General features: G+C 44.2%; 1 protein-coding gene across 5 annotated transcripts in view; it reads right to left on the bottom strand.

Moving 5' to 3' along the window:
• GEMIN5 (gem nuclear organelle associated protein 5) overlaps positions 1–20,038 on the bottom strand; it is a 48,565-nt gene that overhangs the window by 875 nt on the left and 27,652 nt on the right. For 4 of the 5 annotated variants that reach the window (XM_053291170.1, XM_053291171.1, XM_053291172.1 and 1 more), the window contains 12 exons: positions 17,250–17,477; positions 16,113–16,220; positions 14,904–15,032; positions 13,655–13,750; positions 12,868–13,005; positions 12,325–12,472; positions 11,031–11,150; positions 9,450–9,660; positions 8,156–8,413; positions 6,545–6,707; positions 2,012–2,552; positions 287–383 (listed from right to left, as the gene is read on the bottom strand). In XM_053291170.1, the coding sequence (XP_053147145.1) occupies positions 287–383; positions 2,012–2,552; positions 6,545–6,707; positions 8,156–8,413; positions 9,450–9,660; positions 11,031–11,150; positions 12,325–12,472; positions 12,868–13,005; positions 13,655–13,750; positions 14,904–15,032; positions 16,113–16,220; positions 17,250–17,477 (2,237 nt within the window). Of the gene's footprint in view, positions 1–286; positions 384–2,011; positions 2,553–6,544; positions 6,708–8,155; positions 8,414–9,449; positions 9,661–11,030; positions 11,151–12,324; positions 12,473–12,867; positions 13,006–13,654; positions 13,751–14,903; positions 15,033–16,112; positions 16,221–17,249; positions 17,478–20,038 lie in introns of those variants that run through there. The other variant, XM_053291174.1, reaches the window with a different exon arrangement.

Below are 20,038 nucleotides of genomic sequence, written 5' to 3'. Positions count from 1 at the left end.
GAAAAAGTCCTCCAAAATGGAGCTCGAAACATTGAGTTGAAGCAGGGTGTTTTGTTTCGAGCTTGGAACAGGCCCTTTATTTGAAGGGTGTTTTGTACATCTCTAGTTGAAAACATTAATTCTGCAAGGAAACAACTTGATAAACTACTGTCAAGAACCAAATCTATCCTGATTCTCTTATCCACAGATTCCTGCTATTCATAGTTGCAATAGCAGTCTTTCCCATTTGAGTTAATGTAGCTTTACTAGCAGAGATGGGGTGAGTCTTGGCAACTTTAAGGCTTACCTTTATACTATCTGGAAATTCTGCAAGTTTTTGATTGGCTTCTGTAAGTTGTTTCATCAAATCTGGCAGAGAAACTGGTTCATTCTTTTGTTCTTTACTGTGAAGAATTAAATTACATTTCTAAAAAAACCCATGGCACATTCATCCCAACAATTATATTTGCAACTCACCAGTTAAATATAAGGGAGAGGGAAAATCTTAAGGACTGACATTCTCTACAGGGCTACGAAAGTGGAAGTAGTCCAGCAGAGATGCCAACAGACTGCAGCTTAACTGCATCCCAGTCCTCCTCCAGGGCATGACTTTTGCTGTTCTTTCCCCCTTGCAGCTTGAGGAGTTTTTACTTCCAGGAACCAGAAACTTCGTTCATTTGCATTCTTAACACTTTTCAAACTCTAGATTCTTCTCTCAAGATTAGTACAATGAATATTCACAGCTGAATCCCACCTCAAAAGCCACCCCAAGTGAGCACAGCTTTGACTTAAACATTAACTCCTATTCTGTTTGTCTCAACTGGGCCAAGACTCCATCCATACTGTCTCCTTCCAGATCACTGCTATATAGCATGAGTAGGCAGCACACATGCCCACTCCAATGCTCTCCCTTATACTATGGTCTGGAATGGTTTGGTGCTTTTACTTTTACCCTATTCCAGTGCAAATGTGATAAGTTCCTACCTCTTCCTTGACCTGCTGCACAGGGCCAGGTTATGTGGTGGTGGTGGTAAGCATAAATAGAGACCGGAAGTAACTTGCCTAAGGAGCAACAGGTTGCTGGTTCCAATCCCCACTGGTATGTTTCAACACCTATATTGGGCAGCAGTGATATGGGAAGATACTGACCATATTAAGTTCTGTAATATGCACGCCTTAGAATTACACAGAACACTTAATCAATATGATTAAAGATTGTGTAATGGTGCAGTGGGGAAATGACTTGACTAGCAAGCCAGCAGTTGCCAGTTTGAATCCCCGCTGGTACGTTTCCCAGGCTATGGGGAAGACCTATATTGGGCAGCCACAATACAGCACGGGAAATGGCTATGGTAAAACCCTCCTGTATTCTACCAAAGAAAACCACAGGGCTCTGTAGTCACCAGGAGTCAACACTGACTCGATGGCAGAACTTTACCTTTAGTAATGTGGACAGTTGGAGTACAAGCAAGCTGTGTAATCACAGGGACTGCCAATAGTGCCCATCCCAAAGAAAATATTTCAACTGCTTTGTGTGGCCCAGAACTGGATGCTGGTCCAGTGTGCAACCAACAGCAAAAAGTAAAATAGTATTACAAATATAGCAGCTTTCCATGTGTTCTCTCTGGGCTGATGGAGGCTTAGCACAACATGGTTACAGATTTTTCCAGTTAGCTTGTTTTTGGCAAAGGAAACCTCACGATGCTATAAAGCTGAATAGGCCCTAGGCCCAATACATAAAGTGTCTATGTAAGTGTCTATGTGGTTAGGGCTCCACCTTGCAGTGATAAAATATGCAAGTAACCTCACATGGAGGCTAATACACAATACAGTAGTCTGCATGTGCTTCCCGCATACCTGCAGCTACCCATCACAGCAATAATAGTTTTCTCTGCAACGATTACAATGAAAGAGAACACATGAATTGGGAAATAGATAAATGGGATCCTGCAATTACCCCTAGACATTACCATGATCAATAAAAACCCTTTAAAATTCCTGACACTTCCGCCATCTTGAGTCTAAATCTTACATCTGGCTTGCTGGGGCAAGCAGCTTTTCCAGGTCAGCCTCAGAATCCTGCCTGTTGGTAATGCTTTGCTGGAGGTTGTTTTTCTGATGCTGGCAGATCATCTCTTTCAAAGTCTGCTGAACTCTAGAGATATCCTTCTGCGTACTCTGGACTGCAGCATGATCTTCCGAAAGGAGGACACTGCAGCCTCTCAGTTTCCCTCGTCTCCCTGCTAAAAGGCCTGAACCGGCCACTGAGTCAGTTTCTAAGCTAATGCCATTATTGTGCCCTTTGAAAAAGGGCTCTTCATTCATGTCTTCGGCCTCCATGACAATTTCTTTAGGGGAAGAGACTCTTGCAGTGCTGCTCTGCTCAAGAGTGGACTGCTCATGACACCAAGCCTCAGAAGCTGGTTCCAGCTGCTCCAAGACACGCGAATCTTCACGTAGGTTCCACCACGTATCATACAGCTGCCCATAAGCCACAAATGCCTCTAAACTTCTATAAGCTGCCATGCACTGCAAGTTTGTGTTGTCCAGCTTGCCTCTCAGATCATCACAGCCTGCCAACCAAAACATTACAAATATTACTATTTGTATTAAATAATTATAATATACTAAATATTAATAGTTGCAAATACTGTACAGTAGATTACTATCAGGAGCTGGTTATAGTGAGCATGTTACTCACATTCTGAGTAACTTTGCACTGGCTACAATTTATTTCTGGGTGCAATTCAAAGTGCTTGTTATTACTTTAAAAGTCCTTAAGGGTTTGGACCCCAGATGCCTCTCAATACCAGTTGCAGGGGAGCAACAGCAGGAGAGGGAGCATGCCCTCTCCTCTTGCCTGTGGCCTCTCTAGAGGCATCTGGTGGGCCACTGTGTGAAACCGGATGCTGGACTAGATGGGCCTTGTGCCTGATCCAGCAAGGCTGTTCTTATGTTCTCTTCAGAAACACCTGCTCCCAAATTAATCTACTTGCCTTAAAACAGGCATCCCCAAACTGCGGCCCTCCAGATGTTGCTGAACTACAACTCCCAGCATCCCTAGACACATTTTTTTGTGGCTGGGTATGCTGGGAGTTGTAGTTCAGCAACATCTGGAAGGCCGCAGTTTGGGGATACCTGCCTTAAAAGATCATTAGGAAGGGGCTCTGCTCCATGGGACAATGTCTGATGAGGCACAACTGTTCAGTGTGCAGTACGGGGCCTTTTCTGCAGCTGCCCCTAGGTTATGGAACTCCCTCCTGGAGGAGATATGTACTGTTACCTGTCTCTTGGCTTTTAAAAGCTTCCCTATTTATACTGGCAGGGAACCTATTTATTTGGGCAGTGAATCCAACTAGCTATGTACTATTGGATTGGTCTTATTAGCTGCTGTTTTTGCTCTGTGGTAACTTTATTGCAGTTTTTATTTAGAATTTTAGTCTTTTGTGATACATTTTCATGTTGTACTCTGCCTAGGACTCACAAGACAAAAAAAAAGTGTTTAAAATGAAATAACTTCAGAAGGGAAGAAGAGTTAAAGAAGTGTGCCCTTAAATATTAGCCCCACCTGATTAATGAATTAGTTCATTAAATGTATCAAAAAGATTAAACTTGCAGTGTGACTCCAGATCTACTTCGGTGTTGGCAAATAAGTATTTAGGAAGAGAATCAGCCTCAATTCTAAGAGCACATCACTACAACTGCAGTGGAACTGCACTGCAGGCCAACCACAGATGTTAATAATTGAACTATTTTATGTTGAAAACAAACAAAAGGAAGGGAAAGGGAAAACAATAAAACAGTTAAGGCAAACCAGAGAGATTCTAGCATTCTTGTGAAAAATCTCGGGCTTACAATGGGATGCCGACTATAACTTTGCAACCATGTTTCCAATTTTACAACCCTCTCACAGGAAGAGAGGCTTTGCTAGGCGGCTGTTGGTATGGAGCCAGTGGCAGCAGCAATCAGACTGGCAAAGATGGTGGCAGCTGCTGATGCATTTAAACCTGTGGAGAAACTGGCTGACTCAACCATCCCAGATGCCTCCCTGCCGCCACTGCTCCTTCCACTCCTCGCAGCTGAGCTGCCACTGTGTGACAGCAAAAAAAGATGCCTGCCCGTTCCCAGCCTACACACTGCTTTCCACTTGCTTCCCTTCCCTGCCCGCCTAACCATCATGCAGGAGGAAGAAGAGACAGACAAGTTATGCAGCTGTCTCCCTTCCTGGCTTTTACTTTTCCAGGGAAGGAAGGGAGACAACTGGGAAGCTTGCCTCTGTCTCCTCCTCCTCCTGGGAGATGGTTAGATAGGGAAGGAAGGAGGGCAGGAGGAAGCATGTGGGTTGGACGTTCTATCTTGCTGTCACACAGAACCAGAGTTTGATGGGGGTGGGGGTGGTTTGCAGGCGGCATCCCCAACAGCCGTCTAGATGCACACATCACTGTTGCTGAAGGGCCAGGGCATGTGGTGAGTGGCTGGAAGGCAGGGGAGGCAAGAGTGAGGAACTTCTGAATCAAGGAACATCAGTGATCCCTTTTATTTTTATCATGTGCAGAATGAGTTTTGCTCTGGATGGCAGTTTTAAGTCAGGGTGTGTGCACATGCATTCAGAGTAGGGCCTTCCTGATTCAACCTGAGCAGGACCTGAAATTTATTGAGTGGACATAAAAAAACTAGTAAGTGTGCACACATGTTCATGCCTTAGAGGGAACACTGATCTCCCTCATCAATGTTTCTGCTGCATGTCTGTGGTAAGCACTCGCTTTGACAGCAGCAGAGGGTCCCTGCATGCAATAAGCTCCCTAAAATTGATTTATTACAAAATGCTGGGTCATTTTAGTAGAAGTAGGGTATTTGGCCTTGATACAGAACCAAAGCCCCATTATAAGATTGTTTCCTCTGGAAAAATCAATTCTGTGTTTCAGCTTAAGATACAGTTTTCAGGAACCAAATAAGTCTGAGGACTGACTTACAATATGTGAGCCAAGGAAAGGGATACGGTTATTCCATTTTAGGTGATATACTTATGGCAAGAACATGAGAGTTGCCTGGCTGGATCAAGACAGGCTGTCAAGGCAGTTTCCAGTTTCAGCCAGTGTGCTGCTTCCTGTGAACCAAGTCACTGCAATGCTTGCTATAGACATAATTCACAACACTCTGCAACATGTTGTTATGGCACCAACTGGTCAAATGTAATAGTCTCTGATCAGAATAAACCCTCCTTAGTGACTTCCCTCCCCCTAAACTAAAAAGCCTCAAATTTGCAAGCCTTTCTTCACAGGGCAGATTCCTCAACCCCTAGTTTGTTTTAGTTGCCTTCCACCAGCAATACAATACCCATTTTGAGATTAGGCTACCCAAACTTTATGCAGTATGGACACACAATAGATTTATATAAACACAGTGCTGTAATATTTGCTGGTTTTGAAAAAAAAATCAGTTTAATCATAATTCCAAATATTTGTCTTTCACTGCTGTGGCATGCTGAATTGACACATCCAATGACCTTTCCACTATAATCCCCAATATCTCTCTCCTTGTCCCAGAAGCCCTCATCAACATAGATGCTAAAGAAAATGTGGAGGCACCTTCAGATTATTATTTGTTAACCCCAGAGTAAATCACTTTGCATTTACTTATATTTACTCACACCCAATCTGGTCTGCCATTCTGTACCCAGTTTGGGTCAAGTCACAAAACACTTGGCATGCCAGGGAAAGCTAAAGGGACTCTGCTTGTAGTTTATTATTATTATTATTATTACATTTATATCCCGCTCTTCCTCCAAGGAGCCCAGAGTACTACATACTTGAGTTTCTCTTTCACAACAACCCTGTGATGTAGGTTAGGCTGAGAGATGCGTGACTGGCCCAGAATCACCCAGCTAGTTTCATGGCTGAATGGGGATTTGAACTCGGGTCTCCCCAGTCCTAGTCCAGCACTCTAACCAATACACCACACTGGCTCTCTATCCACGCTGGCTCATATACCCAATGAAGATGGAAGTTATGAATAAAAGGCAGCGGGATTGAAAAAAGTTACCTGATCAACTTCCTCGAAGAGGCTTTAGAGGAGAGATGAGATGGAGCCAGCAGCACTGAGCAGCCTTGGACTTGCTTGCTGTTTTTCATGCATGTGTCAATAAAATTGTTTGCCCATTTGGACAAACTAGCCAACTATGGCTTACCAAGAACAAGGGCCAGAAAAAAGGAATCTTTGCGCCCTCTAAAGCGTGCGCACATGTTTTTTTGATGTCCACTCAGTTAATTTTAGATCCCACTCAGGTTGAATCAGGATGGTCCCACTCTGAATATTCATGCGCACACACTGCCTTGATACTGCCGCCCAGAACAAAACTCATCCCGCACACAGATGAAAAAAATTAGAGAGAACACTGCTTGGTGCATGGGAGTGGGTGGGAAGGAGGATGCAAACCGAAGGCACCTCAGTCTGTTCACATAACACCAAGCCATGGCTTGTCACTCAATCTGAAGCCAACAACTTCAGAAATCTCATTTCCATGATTCCATACAAATACTGAGCAAAAGGAGGAGTGAGGCTTTACCTTTAGGAAGGAAGTGGTTACAGATTTCCTGCATAAGAGTGAGGTCTCCAGCATCACAGCTGCGGGTCACAGCCCCAAGAAGAGCTTTCACTGCCTCCTCCCACGAAGCTGACTGGTAGCTCAGAAGGGCTAAGGTCAGATCATGGGAAATATGGAACAGGAGCTAGAGAGAGGGTGGGGGGAATGAATTATCAATTATAAAAGGTTTCTGTAGATCAGGCTCTACTGAGAAAGAAAAAAGTGTCAGACCAGTTACAAACAAGGTTGCTTACCTGTAACATGCTCTTCAAGTGGTCATCTGTGCAGTCACATAAATGGCATCTTTACAGAGCCTCATTTGGAACTTTTGGAGCAGATTCCAGCTACTACAGCGAATGAACATGCTGAAATGGGCACAGTCCTAGTACTCCTGCTCAGTTCCCTCTAGCCTTCACAATGTTAAAATCACGAAGAACCAAGATCCTTAAGGCTAAGCTCTACAATGTTCTGAATGAGGCTTTGAGAAGATGTGCCTGTACGGAGGCCACAAAGAGCAACCACTGTCAGCCTTAGAGTAAAACAGTAAGCTGCCTGTTCTCAACATTGTCACTACAGTCACAACAGAGGCCGAGAAGTTATGCGCAAGTCCTCATTTACAGAAGGAGGATAGCTTGGAAATGGGAAAACACAGATCCTACTCATTTGGAAACTGGGACCACAGATGTCAAGCTCAGGCGCATGGCCACCACTGAGTACAGGGGGACAAGCATCCTCTGGCTGCTGCAGCTCCAAGGACTTCCAGGGCCCACCAGAGGCTCACCTTCACCTCCCCCATCTTTGAGGGGCTATCAGCCGCTCATCTCTCCCCATGCTGGACATACTGTACTGGACACTTTGTTCATGTGCCACTGAGTTTCGTCGGGAAGCAAAAGAACACATTCTCCCCAACCCCAGCAGCATATGAATGAAGCACTAAGTACATCAGACAGATGGGCAGCTCACCCGTCTTGCCACTGGTGGACACACCCTTTGCACATGATGCCACACACAGTGGGTGTGGCTGGCACACTAGCACGCTCACATCACCACATGAGCAGGGAGCTGCCAGTCAAACTTGTTCCATGGTGAGATCCCTATGCCCATGGTCAAGCTGTTTCCTCTGCCACAGCACTTTTATTACATAATTCTCTTCCCCCAAACAGCATGCGTGTTGATAAAGAGTTGCACGCTTAACAGAGCAGACAGACAATCAAGGGCCCAAATCAGATATCCATCCTTATTTCTTTTGAGAAGAGAGAGAAATGACAGGCTTCTTCGCATTTCACTTTCTTTAGAGTTCCTGTCCTTTTGTCTATGCACACCCCAGTATTCTAAACATCTCAACTCCTTCCCTAGCCTGTGACAACACTTAATTCTGGAAAACAGCAAAACATGCAAACTAATGAAACTGATGCTGCCTCTCTCAATGGGCAGAATGTGTTCACAGAGCAGTACATGGGATTCCTCAACTCATTTTATAATGCATTGTTAGAAGCTTTCATTAGTCAAGCCCTATACTTATACCATCACCATTATTCTCTCTCATTCTGTCCCTAGTTAAGATACAATATTGGCAACTTGCACAAAAATTACCTGCCTGGGATGAGTGTTGCTTGTAGAGGGAGGATACTCAATGGTGCGCAACTGTTCATATATGTTCTGCAACTGTTCAGCAGTGCTCACGCCAAACATGCTCTGCCAAACACTGCTCACCATTTCTATGAAAGAGCAGTCTTGTTTCACTACCCAGCTGTGGTAACAAGGTGTGGATGGGCTTCTGCTGTCCACTGGATTGCTTTCATTAAGGCACTTGTGAAGCAATTCATGAAGACAGAACACCAGCCTGTGTCCCTATAAATGAAGTGCATAGATATAAGGAATGAGAGTTATGCAGGTTTTACACACAAGAGAGAAAATGAATCCACTGAAAAGCATCTTCCTCACAAAACTTTACACAATGCATTCCACTGCGTCTGCCTCTTCACATAGTTCAAGATATGAAGTTGCAGGAAATTCAAAGCAAAAGGGTTTTACAGAAACTCAAGTCTCCAAAAGGGACCTCACTGGCAAGGTTTTCTTCAAATACAACAGGAACAAGACAAACTGATTTAAGCACTGCCTGGCCACAGTTACACATGCTTTGGTTATCTCCAAGTTTAGCTAATGTAAAGCGTTGTACCCGGGGTTGCTTTTGGGTTTGTTTTAAAAATTATATTTGTAGTGCAATTATGGTGTTTTATTGTGAAACTGTATTTTGAAGTGCAGTATATACATTCTTAAAGAAATAAATTGGGCCTCCTCTGTAGTCTCACCTGAGCATACGCTCCGTGTAGATATTCGAGACTTAAGGTCAATAGCAGCCTTTAAAATAGCCCTAAAGGCACATTTATTCAGCCTGACCTTCAATGATTTTGAAATGGTTTTAATTTTAAATTGTTCTAATGGGTTATTGAGATTGAGAGAGAGAGAGAGAGAGAGAGAGAGTTTCTATTCATGTGAACTGCCTAGAGCCATCTGGGTTAGGTGGCTTAAAAATTAAAAAATATATATTATTTTTTGTCAATACAATTTAAATATGTGTTTCAACTTTCTAAGATATTTACTGACAACACATGCAATCTAAGTGGTACCTATTTCAACATACATGTTTGCAACTAAACAGAGCTGTTATAATACCCAGGAACATAATCCTGGGTCATGCAGCCCACATGTCTTTTGCAGTACAGGTAGCCCTTGATACCTGTAGCTTTTAAAAAATCACCAGTTCCTATCTACCCTGAGCAGGAACCATCACTTGGCAGCAAGTTTAATTCCCTCTGAGCAAACATGCCAATTGTGTAAGTGCTGTATCATGAAGGAGTCTGACGAAGTAGTAATCCACACTGACCAACAAGCTCTCCTGCTGCTGGAGGACAGCCTGTGCTCCAACCCAGTTCTTGGAAGACAGCAGCTCTTGGGCGCATCTGAAGGAGAAGGTCATCGACAGATCCTTCTCACCAGCTATTAGAGCCAACTCAGCAGCACCTTTAAGGGACGTGGTATCTCCCTTCTTGGCCAGCACTTTGGCTGCATCATAGGGAGAGTCAGCTCCTAGGTAACTAAAAAGAAACCCAAACACACAAAGTGTCACCTTGGTATTGCAGGAAACTTTCAATGCACCCAGTAGCTTAATAGACTTTATTTCAAGATACATCCCAATTCTCTTTAATGTTCTTTTTTAAGTATTCAGTTGTTACACTAAGGCGGTTACTAGGTAACCCAAGCAAAGATCTTCATCTTCACATTGCAGCACACATTATTCCAGATCTGAATGGCAAAGTCAGTCTTCTGAGATCATATGCAATACATCCTTTTGCAAGGTCAGCTGAATCACATTTGGAATTTAGAAAGGCGTATATATAAACTAAGAGTTCTGAGAAGGCTGCCAACCATGCCGCTGCCACCACCTCTCTAAGTGCTAGAGCAGGGCTGCCCAATCTCAGCCCGCCAGTGGTTGATCGACTACAACATCCATCATCCTCCATCACAGTGGCCAAGTCAGGGATGATGGGAGCTGTAGTCCAAGAATAGCTGGAAAGCTGGTTGTGCAGCCTTGCCATAGAGGGAAAATGAGGACAGTTTACTATGCTTTGGGGCCATGGAAGGTCCAAATCAAGTAACTCGGGGAACAAGAAAACGCGCCCTGTCTAACACTCCAGATCACATATGAATGGCAAAAACCAGACATTTCTAGTTAAGTTGAAACGAGTAGCAGTAGCAATAGCAAACAGCCACATTTCCTCCATCTCCTCACTACAATTTCCCACAATTCTGTAGTACTCTACACCATTTATAAATCAATCGAAAGTTCTTCCAGTGTCCCATTGGTAACCAACATGAGCCCTCTTCAGACATTATTTATTCTATTGGAGCCCAGGCTTACAGCTCCAAAAGCGGGTAGGAAGTCCCACCTAGGGGTGTGCATGGACCGGACAGACAGTGAACCAGTCCACCATGAAGCAGGCCGAATTGGTAACCCGACCAACCTAGCTGGTGCTCAGAGTTACGGGGCTGTGTGTCCGAAGAGGGAAGCACAGTAACCGTGATGGCCAGCACTTCTGTGAGCTGCAACCTGGGTCGACCGAGTTTGCAGCTCACGGAAGCACCGGCCATCATGGTTACTGCACTTCTCTCTTCAGACACACAGGCCTGTAACTGAGAACACCCGCCAGGAGGAGGTGACAAGTGACAGCTCTGGGGCAGGACTTCCTACCCACCTTTGGAGCTGTAAACATGAGCTCCGTAAGAAGAAATAACTGAAGATGGCTATTATCACATTCTTTTGGGAGTCTTGGCTATTAGATTCACAATACCTCAGCGACATAAGAGCATTTTGCTGATACTGTTGTGAGCTGCCCAGAGAGCACTTTGTTATGGGGCGGCTAACAACTAAAGTTTATTTTTTATCACCATCATCATCTACTGATACCATTTAGCTGCCATGGAATAATGGCCATCCTTTTCTAGTACGGCTGCCCAGCTGGTGTATAAATCCTTCAGAACCGGATCTTCAGGGCGCAGTCTAGCCTTGGCAATTACAGTGGCTTCCCTGAAGCAAGTGAGAGAAGAGAAAGACATACACAAGTCAGGCATACTATTTTGCTGCACAAACTAGCACGCTTAAGTCTGTTTTTCTTATTGGAGAAAATTTCTGTTTCATCCTTCAAAGAGGATTTCAAGAGTTCAACAAAGCTAGCCAAGAGCAAGATTCCAAACAGGATGACTCCATGATTATAGCTTAAAAGTAATATTGTTGCAGGCCACGCCATGAGTGGACTTTAGTGACAAAGGTCTGGTTCACATATGCATGTACATCAGACTGAAGCTCCTGGGCACATCTGAAGGAGAACATCACCGACAGACCCTTCTTCCAGCTATCACTACCAGCCCAGCAGCAACGTTAAGGGCTGAAGCATCTCCATGTTTAGTTAGCACTTTGGCTGCATCATGGCAGGTTCTAAGCAGTCAAAATGAAGCTATTTGCAAGGTGTTGCCTTGCAGGAACCCATCAACTGCAGGAAACACTCAATGTATCTAGCAAAAATAGCTTAACACACTTCATTCCAAGACTCACCAACATCCTCCTCATTCTCTCTCTTCCATAAGAGCCGTGTGGCTTGTACCCTTGGCAACTGGATTTATTTATTTTGCAAGCACATTTCTCCACCTTTTAATAGTCCCCTCTTTGCCCTACAATTGTAGTCATCTAAATCTATGTAAATGGAAACTTACTACAATAGAACAGATATATCCAGAAATGGGGCTGAGAAAGGTTATGAAATGTAATTATGAAGTTTGATTCCCATATAAAAACATTTGGGGGTGGGGGGAGAGTTTGTAACCAGCACAATCCTAAGCAGGTTTACTCAGAAATAAGTCCCAGAGAGTCCAATGAGGCTTATTCCCTAGTAAGCGTGTTTACTAGGACTGTAGCTTTGTTGCACAAGAACTACCTCCTGCTCCCCAACCCACCTATTTCTAATGCTAGTCAGTCCTTGACACTGTAGGAGTAATTAATAGCAATATACTTTAAACAAACACCAAAATCTCAATTTGATATCAAATATGATCTCTTCATATCATCTACTCTGCTGTCTGGCATTCCAATTCTGCAGTTCTATACCACTACCTGATGCATGAGAAGAGGTAAAACTGACACTTCAGGATGACCCGCACCCCGTTTCAATCTCTGAAATGCATCAAAGCAATAAGAATGTAGTGACCTGAAAAAACTGTGTGATTTCAGCAGCTCCACAGCTTCGTACACTTTATGGAGAGAGAGGAGATGGGAGGCAGCTTTGACATACTGTTCCTGAAAACACAATTGCTTTGCAAATGCTTCTACTGTCCATGCCCAAGTTTGATAGCCAGCTAAAGATAAAACAGCAGTATTAACAACACAATATTAAAACAGTAATATTATTAAGGAATGAAGGGAATGCATACTGGGAAGGATCCCCAATATGAAGATAAAAACCAAGAAAGGACTTTTTTGAGAGTCTTGCAGTGTAACTGGGGGAAGGAGTGCAACTGGGGGAGTGCCTTCGAATTTTCATCTGATTATTCTTACAGATTAGGAATGGAGGCTCAGAAAAGCATCAATTAAAACAAAAAAAATCTATTGAGTTCATGGGTTGGGCGTGGTGATCCTAGCGCCTCCAGCAAAGATGCCATCTCCTAGACCAAATGGGTAACCAGTTTTTACTATATGTAGGTTAAGCCTATTTTGGCAGCAAAGGAACAGAACTCCTGGATGTCAAACATACCCATAGGTGAGATGGCCACCAGTTGGTCTGTCAGCTCTCCCCTTTCTGCAGCTGACTGGAGAGCACCTTTCAGATCTCCTTTCCATACCATGAGTTGCTGAAATAACTCTGGGTGTCCATTCTCTAAATGGCTTTTTCCTGTTGGAAAACAAAAACATGCTTCTGGGTTAGGTGAAACCATTAGGCACAATAGGTTTCAGACAATGACTCAGAGCCAAGACTAGAGATCCAAACAAGGCTGCATCTGAAAAGTCAGTCTATACAGGTGGCCTACAGTCGATCTGTTCGACCCTCTGTTGGATAGCAGGGAGGACTAGAAATCTTCCCAATACAATGCCTTCAACCCCAAAACTGGTTTTCTGCAGTTGAAATGTATACTATGTAGGCTAGAATACATTCAAATATTGTACAGCTCTCATGATACAACTGCGCTTGATGATAACGCTTCATCTGTTGCAGATTAGGGCAGCCTGACCAGATAGAATAGGACTGCCAAGGAAATATATAATAGCACTCCCGGGGGTATCCTGGAGTTTTACAGCATTCTAAGCACACCAGAAACACAAATCAAGGCACTATTTTAAAAGTCTTAAAAACACAGGCACAACGTATTTGAGAAACTTGTTTGCTGTCTGGGAGGTTGTCAGATGCCATATCAAAAGCCACACTGCTAAACTTAGATTGTGTTTGTAGCTCTGAGAAGGTTTTTAGGTGCCAGACCATGCTTTCCATCTATATTCCCCCTGAAAGGAAGGGGCAAAACCTGACATAGGATCCAAAGACTAACCTTCTGTGTCCATCATCTTGTACAGGGCAGGTCTATCTGTGAAGAGTCCCAAATTGACATGATCCACTGAATGAGAGGTTACATCTTCCTGCAGATCTACGAATGAGATTTTATTTTTAAAAGTTACCTATTATTTGTCACAATTCCCAGGCCAAAGGGAAAGAACTTCCAATCACCTTTAGAGTGCTTGCTTTTTACTTACAAAAGCCACATTAGTGCACAAACTCCTTCCAGAAGCTTGCCATCTAGAGCACAATCACTTTTAAGTGGTCAACTGATTAGATCCCCAACCCAAATAATTGCCACTTAAATGAAGGCTTTCACATATCAATCGTACACTAAATTTCAATTCCTTCCATTAACAAGCTTAAGCAACAACAACTGAAGGTCCATACATACTGCCTAATTTGCACATTAAAGACACTGGCTGACATCCACACTAACTGGGTGGACTGTGTGCCAACTGCCCCCGCAGCACTGAGTAATCCAGAGTCCCACCACTGGAGGCGGTGGAGGGTGACGCAATTGCCAGAGACATATTTTCGTGTGCTAACAAGGAGAGCGCCATGCAGGGCACTCTCGCGCCACGCCCTGGGGCTCTGGATTACAAACACTGCAGAGGCGCTTTGCACGTAGCACCTTCTCATAGTTAGAAAGGATGCCGGGCACTCTTTAGCAGTGTGGATGTCTCCTTCATTGAAATGCAAGGAATGGTTAGCCTTTAGTTTAAGGATAAACATGATGGTAGAGATAGAATTCCCTCCTCTTTAATGCGTGCTCAAATTGGAACCCACAATTTGAGAAAACGTGCTGAAAATGCCTTTCAGCCTCCAAAAGGCTGAGAATGTGACACCTAAAATGGGAAATAGCCATTCAGCCAGACATTCAATTCAAACAAATCTGGTGAATGCAGGCATAGGGGAATGCCAGGGGAGACCAGATGAACTGGCAATCAGGAAGGATTTCCAAAGTGAAAAAAACTCTTAATGTTCTGCACCACTGCATGTGATCAACATACTTGCTTTCCTGGCATACCAGTGCTTCAATCAATCTGCAACATCAGGCCTGAAGTGTTTTGCTGCCCAAGCAGCAGTCTACTGCTACAGCAAGTCACTGTCAGGCTGGAAGGCTATTGAGGTGCCTATCTGAAAGTCAGCAGAGAAGTCTTGCCATGCACACGTGCTTTGGAAAAAGATACATTCTGAGCACAGAAAGGGACAGCCATCAGGACAGTGTTTTCAGTCTGTACCTTTAGAGTGCAAGTACTTTGCTAGTCTCAAACAGTCCTGGTGCAGTTCCTCTTTTGCCCTGTGGTCCATAGATGTGCTGAGAGGTAGGATAGAGCGAGGTTTTTTCCTCTTCACAGAGGACTCTGACCCTGAAACGACAATTCTCAGAGTCTCATAACTAGGCCACAGATGGGGATCTCCACCCACAAGCTTCAGCCATTCTCAAAATATGCTGGAGTCAGGGTTTAGAGGTAGAACACACATGCTCAGTGTGTGCATGGATTCAGACAGAGAAGTTAATCAATTCTATGCACTGCCTGCTGAATCTGAAATTAGCCATTACCATTATGGGGAACTTGCTAAGGCAGCATGTAGCAGGTGTCAGGACTACTAGGAAAGGAAGAGTGAGCACAAAGTATATATTGATTACCATTAATTTATAGCTCAGGATATCCCATGGAAAATAAATACTCTTTATAAAAGGGTAAATGGTTACATCTATCATGAATACAATACAATATGGATAAAGAGTATGACATGTCAAGTTAGAAGCTGTGTTGAGTCCCTTCCCCTCTTAGGGTCCAATCCAGCCCATATTCAGCACTTTTGAGTCCAACTAATTTCAGGCAGAGAAGTAAGCATACTCCCACATCAACCTGCCAGGATACGAAGATAGTCTCTGGAGATACCCTCTGGGTGCCCCTGCCATCTGAGGAGAGGTGACTGATGACCGGGGAGTGGGTCTTTTCAGTTAGTTGTAGCACCCCATTTGTAGAATTTCCTCTCCAGAGAAGCTTGGGTGTGGTGTGTTTTTACTTACTTACTCACATACACACATACCGTGAAGACCTTTTAATGATTTAATTGTGCTGCTGCTAAAATGGTGGTTTTAACATGGTAAAAGTTTTGCATTTCTATTTGTAAACAGCCTTGAGAAACTTGGTCAAAAGGTGACATAGATAAATATGCAATCAATCAATCAAGTGCATTTAAATCTTTCCTATTGAAATAATGGGACTAAAGGATACTTTAATCTGGCTGGTGTTCTTAGAATCATAGGAGCCTATGAGGTCTCATTTCTTAAGTTACAGAGCATTTCAATGTGGCCTCCTTCAAAAAACAGGTGCATTAAAATGGAATTCCCAATATAGTGGCTTTTAGGAGCAAGAACAGACAACCCTGCAGAACATATCTAGATTTTTCCATTCTTACATAAGATGCATACCAACCTGGTTTCATCTGATCCTTCCTCACAAGAGGGGTTTTGAGCATCATGGGAGGCTTTGCGGTGTCTGGCACACAGACAACTGGTAGACTTAGAGAGGGATTCTTATGACCTGTAGCACCAGAGAAAAGAAACATGTTTTGTGCAACACCTGAAATCTCAATCCATACTGTATACAAAAACAGCATCCATGCAGAAACTGAAAGGATTAGAATGCTGTGCAAAAACAGCAAAGAAGAAGCAGGTGAACACCGCACTATCTCTTGCTTTCAAGGCTGGTTCAAAATAGGTGACCTGTAAGAGAACTGAAAAAAGGCCGGCTTCAACTAGAAAGAGTTTGGCTGCAAGAAAGAAAGTGCAGAAACAGCAAAATCCACCTGTTTTCCTCTTCTACATCCTGTCCCAGCTACTGCTCACAGTTTACCTCTAAACACACACTAGTCTGAGAGCTGCAGAAATGAAGAACAGGGAGGTTCTCTTTTGGCCAAGAACTCAAGTATTCCCATTTCTAAAACCAGAAAATAATAGATGGCCTCTTAGGTGTTTCTCATGGTGGCTCAGATTTTGAAAAAACTCAGCTTTGCGATCCAGATGAGAAAGGGTCAAGATGCAGGAATGCAAGATCACAGGAATGTGAGCTAAAGAGATGTACTTCCAAGGAAACACCCTCCCCGCGCCCTCCAAAAGAGCTGAGGGGTGCATGAGGGATCCCAGTTTGGATTACAGCATGTGAAGAAGGAGAGGCTACCCCTTTCCCCTTGTTCTGTTTTCCAACTTAAAACACCTGCCCCTCACCCCCCAAAGGCTAATTCCACTTCAAGGCTAAATTGCTGCATGAGGTGAGGGTGGGGGCATTTTCAGCAGGAAAACAGCATGACTGAAAAGAGTTAACCTTCTGGTAATCCCAAGCAGAATTGCACCCCACCCCACCCAGAGCTAATTTTGGCAAAAAGATAAGCACTCCCAATTTGAAATATACCTCTACGTTCCAACATGCGCTCTGGCCCCAAGAACTCATTATATCCATTGTTACATTTGCAGATATCAAGGGGACTTTCTACTTCTTCAATCAAGATGTGGTGCAGGGGGGAGTGGGAAAGAGATCTTTGGACAGATGATTGAGAAAAACATGCATACGCACCTTCCATGGAAACCATCTCAGCTGGTTCAGACTCCTGTTGCTCCTTTTCGCCCTCTTGGTCCGATATCCCATTCTCCTCTAAGAAAGACTCTCTCACACTCTCTCCGCCATTCAGTGAACCATTCACATCCGGTGATGAAGACCACTTCCCTGAGGGCTTCTTCTTTTTCTTGGCTTTTGGTTTGAGCTGAGAGCTTCTCTTCTTGTCCAACTCAATGCTTTTCTTACCTGGTAGACAAAAGAGAAGCTGACAGTAACATTCTGAAAATAGCCATCCATCCATCCACCATATTTGTACACTGCCCCAAAGCTCTGTCTCTGGGCGGTTTACAGCAACATGAAAGAAAGTAGAACAGAAATTAAAACCTTAACACAATTTAGAACCACAAGTCCAGTTAAAAACCTTGGGTAAATAAATTTGTCTTTAGAGACTTTTAAAAAGAGCTGGGGAGGCTCTTATTTCAGCAGGGAGAGCATTCCAGAGTCTTGGTTTAGTAACACAGAGGGCCTGTCCCTGTGTAGCCATCAGCAAAGCTGGTGGAAACTGCAGATGAACCTCTCCGGGTGATCTGGCTCATAAGGCTCATAGCAAAGAAGATGTTCTCTTAAATACCCAGGGCCTAAGCTGTTTGGACTTTACAGGTTATAACCAGCACCTTGTATTTTACCTGGAAACTTATTGGTAGCCAGTATAGTTATTGGTAGCCAGTATAGTTAGAAACTTATTGGTAGCCAATATAGGAGTAATATGATCTCTTTAGGCAGCCCTGGAGACCAACCTGGCTGCCACATTCTGTACCAACCGCAGTTTCTGAACTAAATACAAAGGCAGCCCCACATAAAGTACAGTGAGGGAAATAAGTATTTGATCCCCTGCTGATTTTGTCCGTTTGCCCTCTGACACAGAAATGACCAGGCTATAATTGGAATGGTAGGTTTATTGTAGCTGTGAGAGACAGAATAACAACAAACAAACCCTCAAAAGCCCAGTGCCCAAAAGTCAGCGATGGATTTGCATTTTAGTGAGGGAAATAAGTATTTGATCCCTTCACAAAAGATGTCTTAGTACTTGGTGGCAAAACCCTTGTTGGCAATCACAGAGGTCAGATGTTTCTTGTAGTTGGCCACCAGGTTTGCACACAACCCAGGAGGGATGTTGTCCCACTCCTCTTTGCAGATCCTCTCCAAGTCAGAAAGGTTTCGAGGCTGATGTTTGGCAACCCAAACCTTCAGCTCCCTCCACAGATTTTCTATGGGATTAAGGTCTGGAGACTGGCTGGGCCACTCCAGGACCTTCATGTGCTTCTTCTTGAGCCACTCCTTTGTTGCCTTGGCTGTGTGTTTTGGGTCATTGTCATGCTGGAATACCCATCCACAACCCATTCTCAATGCCCTGGCTGAGGGAAGGAGGTGCTCACCCAAGATCTGACGGTACATGGTCCCGTCCATCATCCCTTCGATGCGGTGAAGGTGTCCTGTCCCCTTAGCAGAAAAACACCCCCAAAGCATCATGTGTCCACCTCCATGTTTGATGGTGGGGCTGGTGTTCTTGGGCTCATAGGCAGCATTCCTCCTCCTCCACACACGGCGAGTTGAGTTGATGCCAAAGAGCTCGATTTTGGTCTCATCTGACCACAACACTTTCGCCCAGTTCTCCTCTGGATCATTCAGATGTGCATTGGCAAACTGTAGACGGGCCTGTACATGTGCTGCCTTGAGCAGGGGGACCTTGTGGGCACTGCAAGATTTCAGTCCTTCATGGCGTAGTGTGTTACCAATTGTTTTCTTGGTGACTATGGTTCCAGCTGCCCTGAGATCATTGACAAGTTCCCCCCGTGTAGTTCTGGGCTGCTTTGTCACCATTCTCATGATCATTGCAACTCCACGAAGTGAGATCTTGCATGGAGCCCCAGACCGAGGGAGATTGACAGTTATTTTGTGTTTCTTCCATTTGCGAGTTATCGTGCCAACTGTAGTCACCTTCTCACCAAGCTGCTTGGCGATAGTCTTGTAGCCCAGTCCAGCCTTGTGCAGGTCTACAACCTTGTCCCTGACATCCTTCGACAGCTCTTTGGTCTTGGGCATGGTGGTGAGTTTGGAAGCTGAGTGATTGCTTGCTTCTATGGACAGGTGTCTTTTATACAGGTACTGTAACAAGCTGGGATTAGGAGCACTCCCTTACAGAGGGTGTTCCTCATCTCAGCTCGTTACCTGCATATAGTGAAAAGACACCTGGGAGCCTGAAATCTTGCTGGTTGATAGGGGATCGAATACTTATTTCCCTCACTACAATGCAAATCCATCGCTGACTTTTGGGCACTGGGCTTTTGAGGGTTTGTTTGTTGTTATTCTGTCTCTCACAGCTACAATAAACCTACCATTCCAATTATAGCCTGGACATTTCTGTGTCAGAGGGCAAACGGACAAAATCAGCAGGGGATCAAATACTTATTTCCCTCACTGTACATTGCAGTAGTCAGGTCTGGAGGTTTCCAGCATATGTCTGTTTATCTCAAGAAACGGACACATTTGGAGTTATCAGCTGAAGCTGATAGAAAGCACCTCTGGCCACTGCCTCAACCTGGAACACCAAGGAGTGGTTTGGCTCCACTCCCAGGCACCTGTTCCTTCTGGGGAAGTCTGACCCCATCCAGAACTGGCAGATCAAAATTGTCTCCTGAGTTCTGACCCTTCCCACAGAATAGGTAAAGGTAAAGTTGTGCCACCGAGTTGGTGTTGACTCCTGGCGACCACAGAGCCCTGTGATTGTCTTTGGTAGAATACAGGAA

Source organism: Hemicordylus capensis, chromosome 2 (assembly GCF_027244095.1).
Source record: "Hemicordylus capensis ecotype Gifberg chromosome 2, rHemCap1.1.pri, whole genome shotgun sequence".
NCBI lineage: Eukaryota > Metazoa > Chordata > Lepidosauria > Squamata > Cordylidae > Hemicordylus > Hemicordylus capensis.
This window is presented reverse-complemented; position numbering and strand designations above follow the sequence as displayed.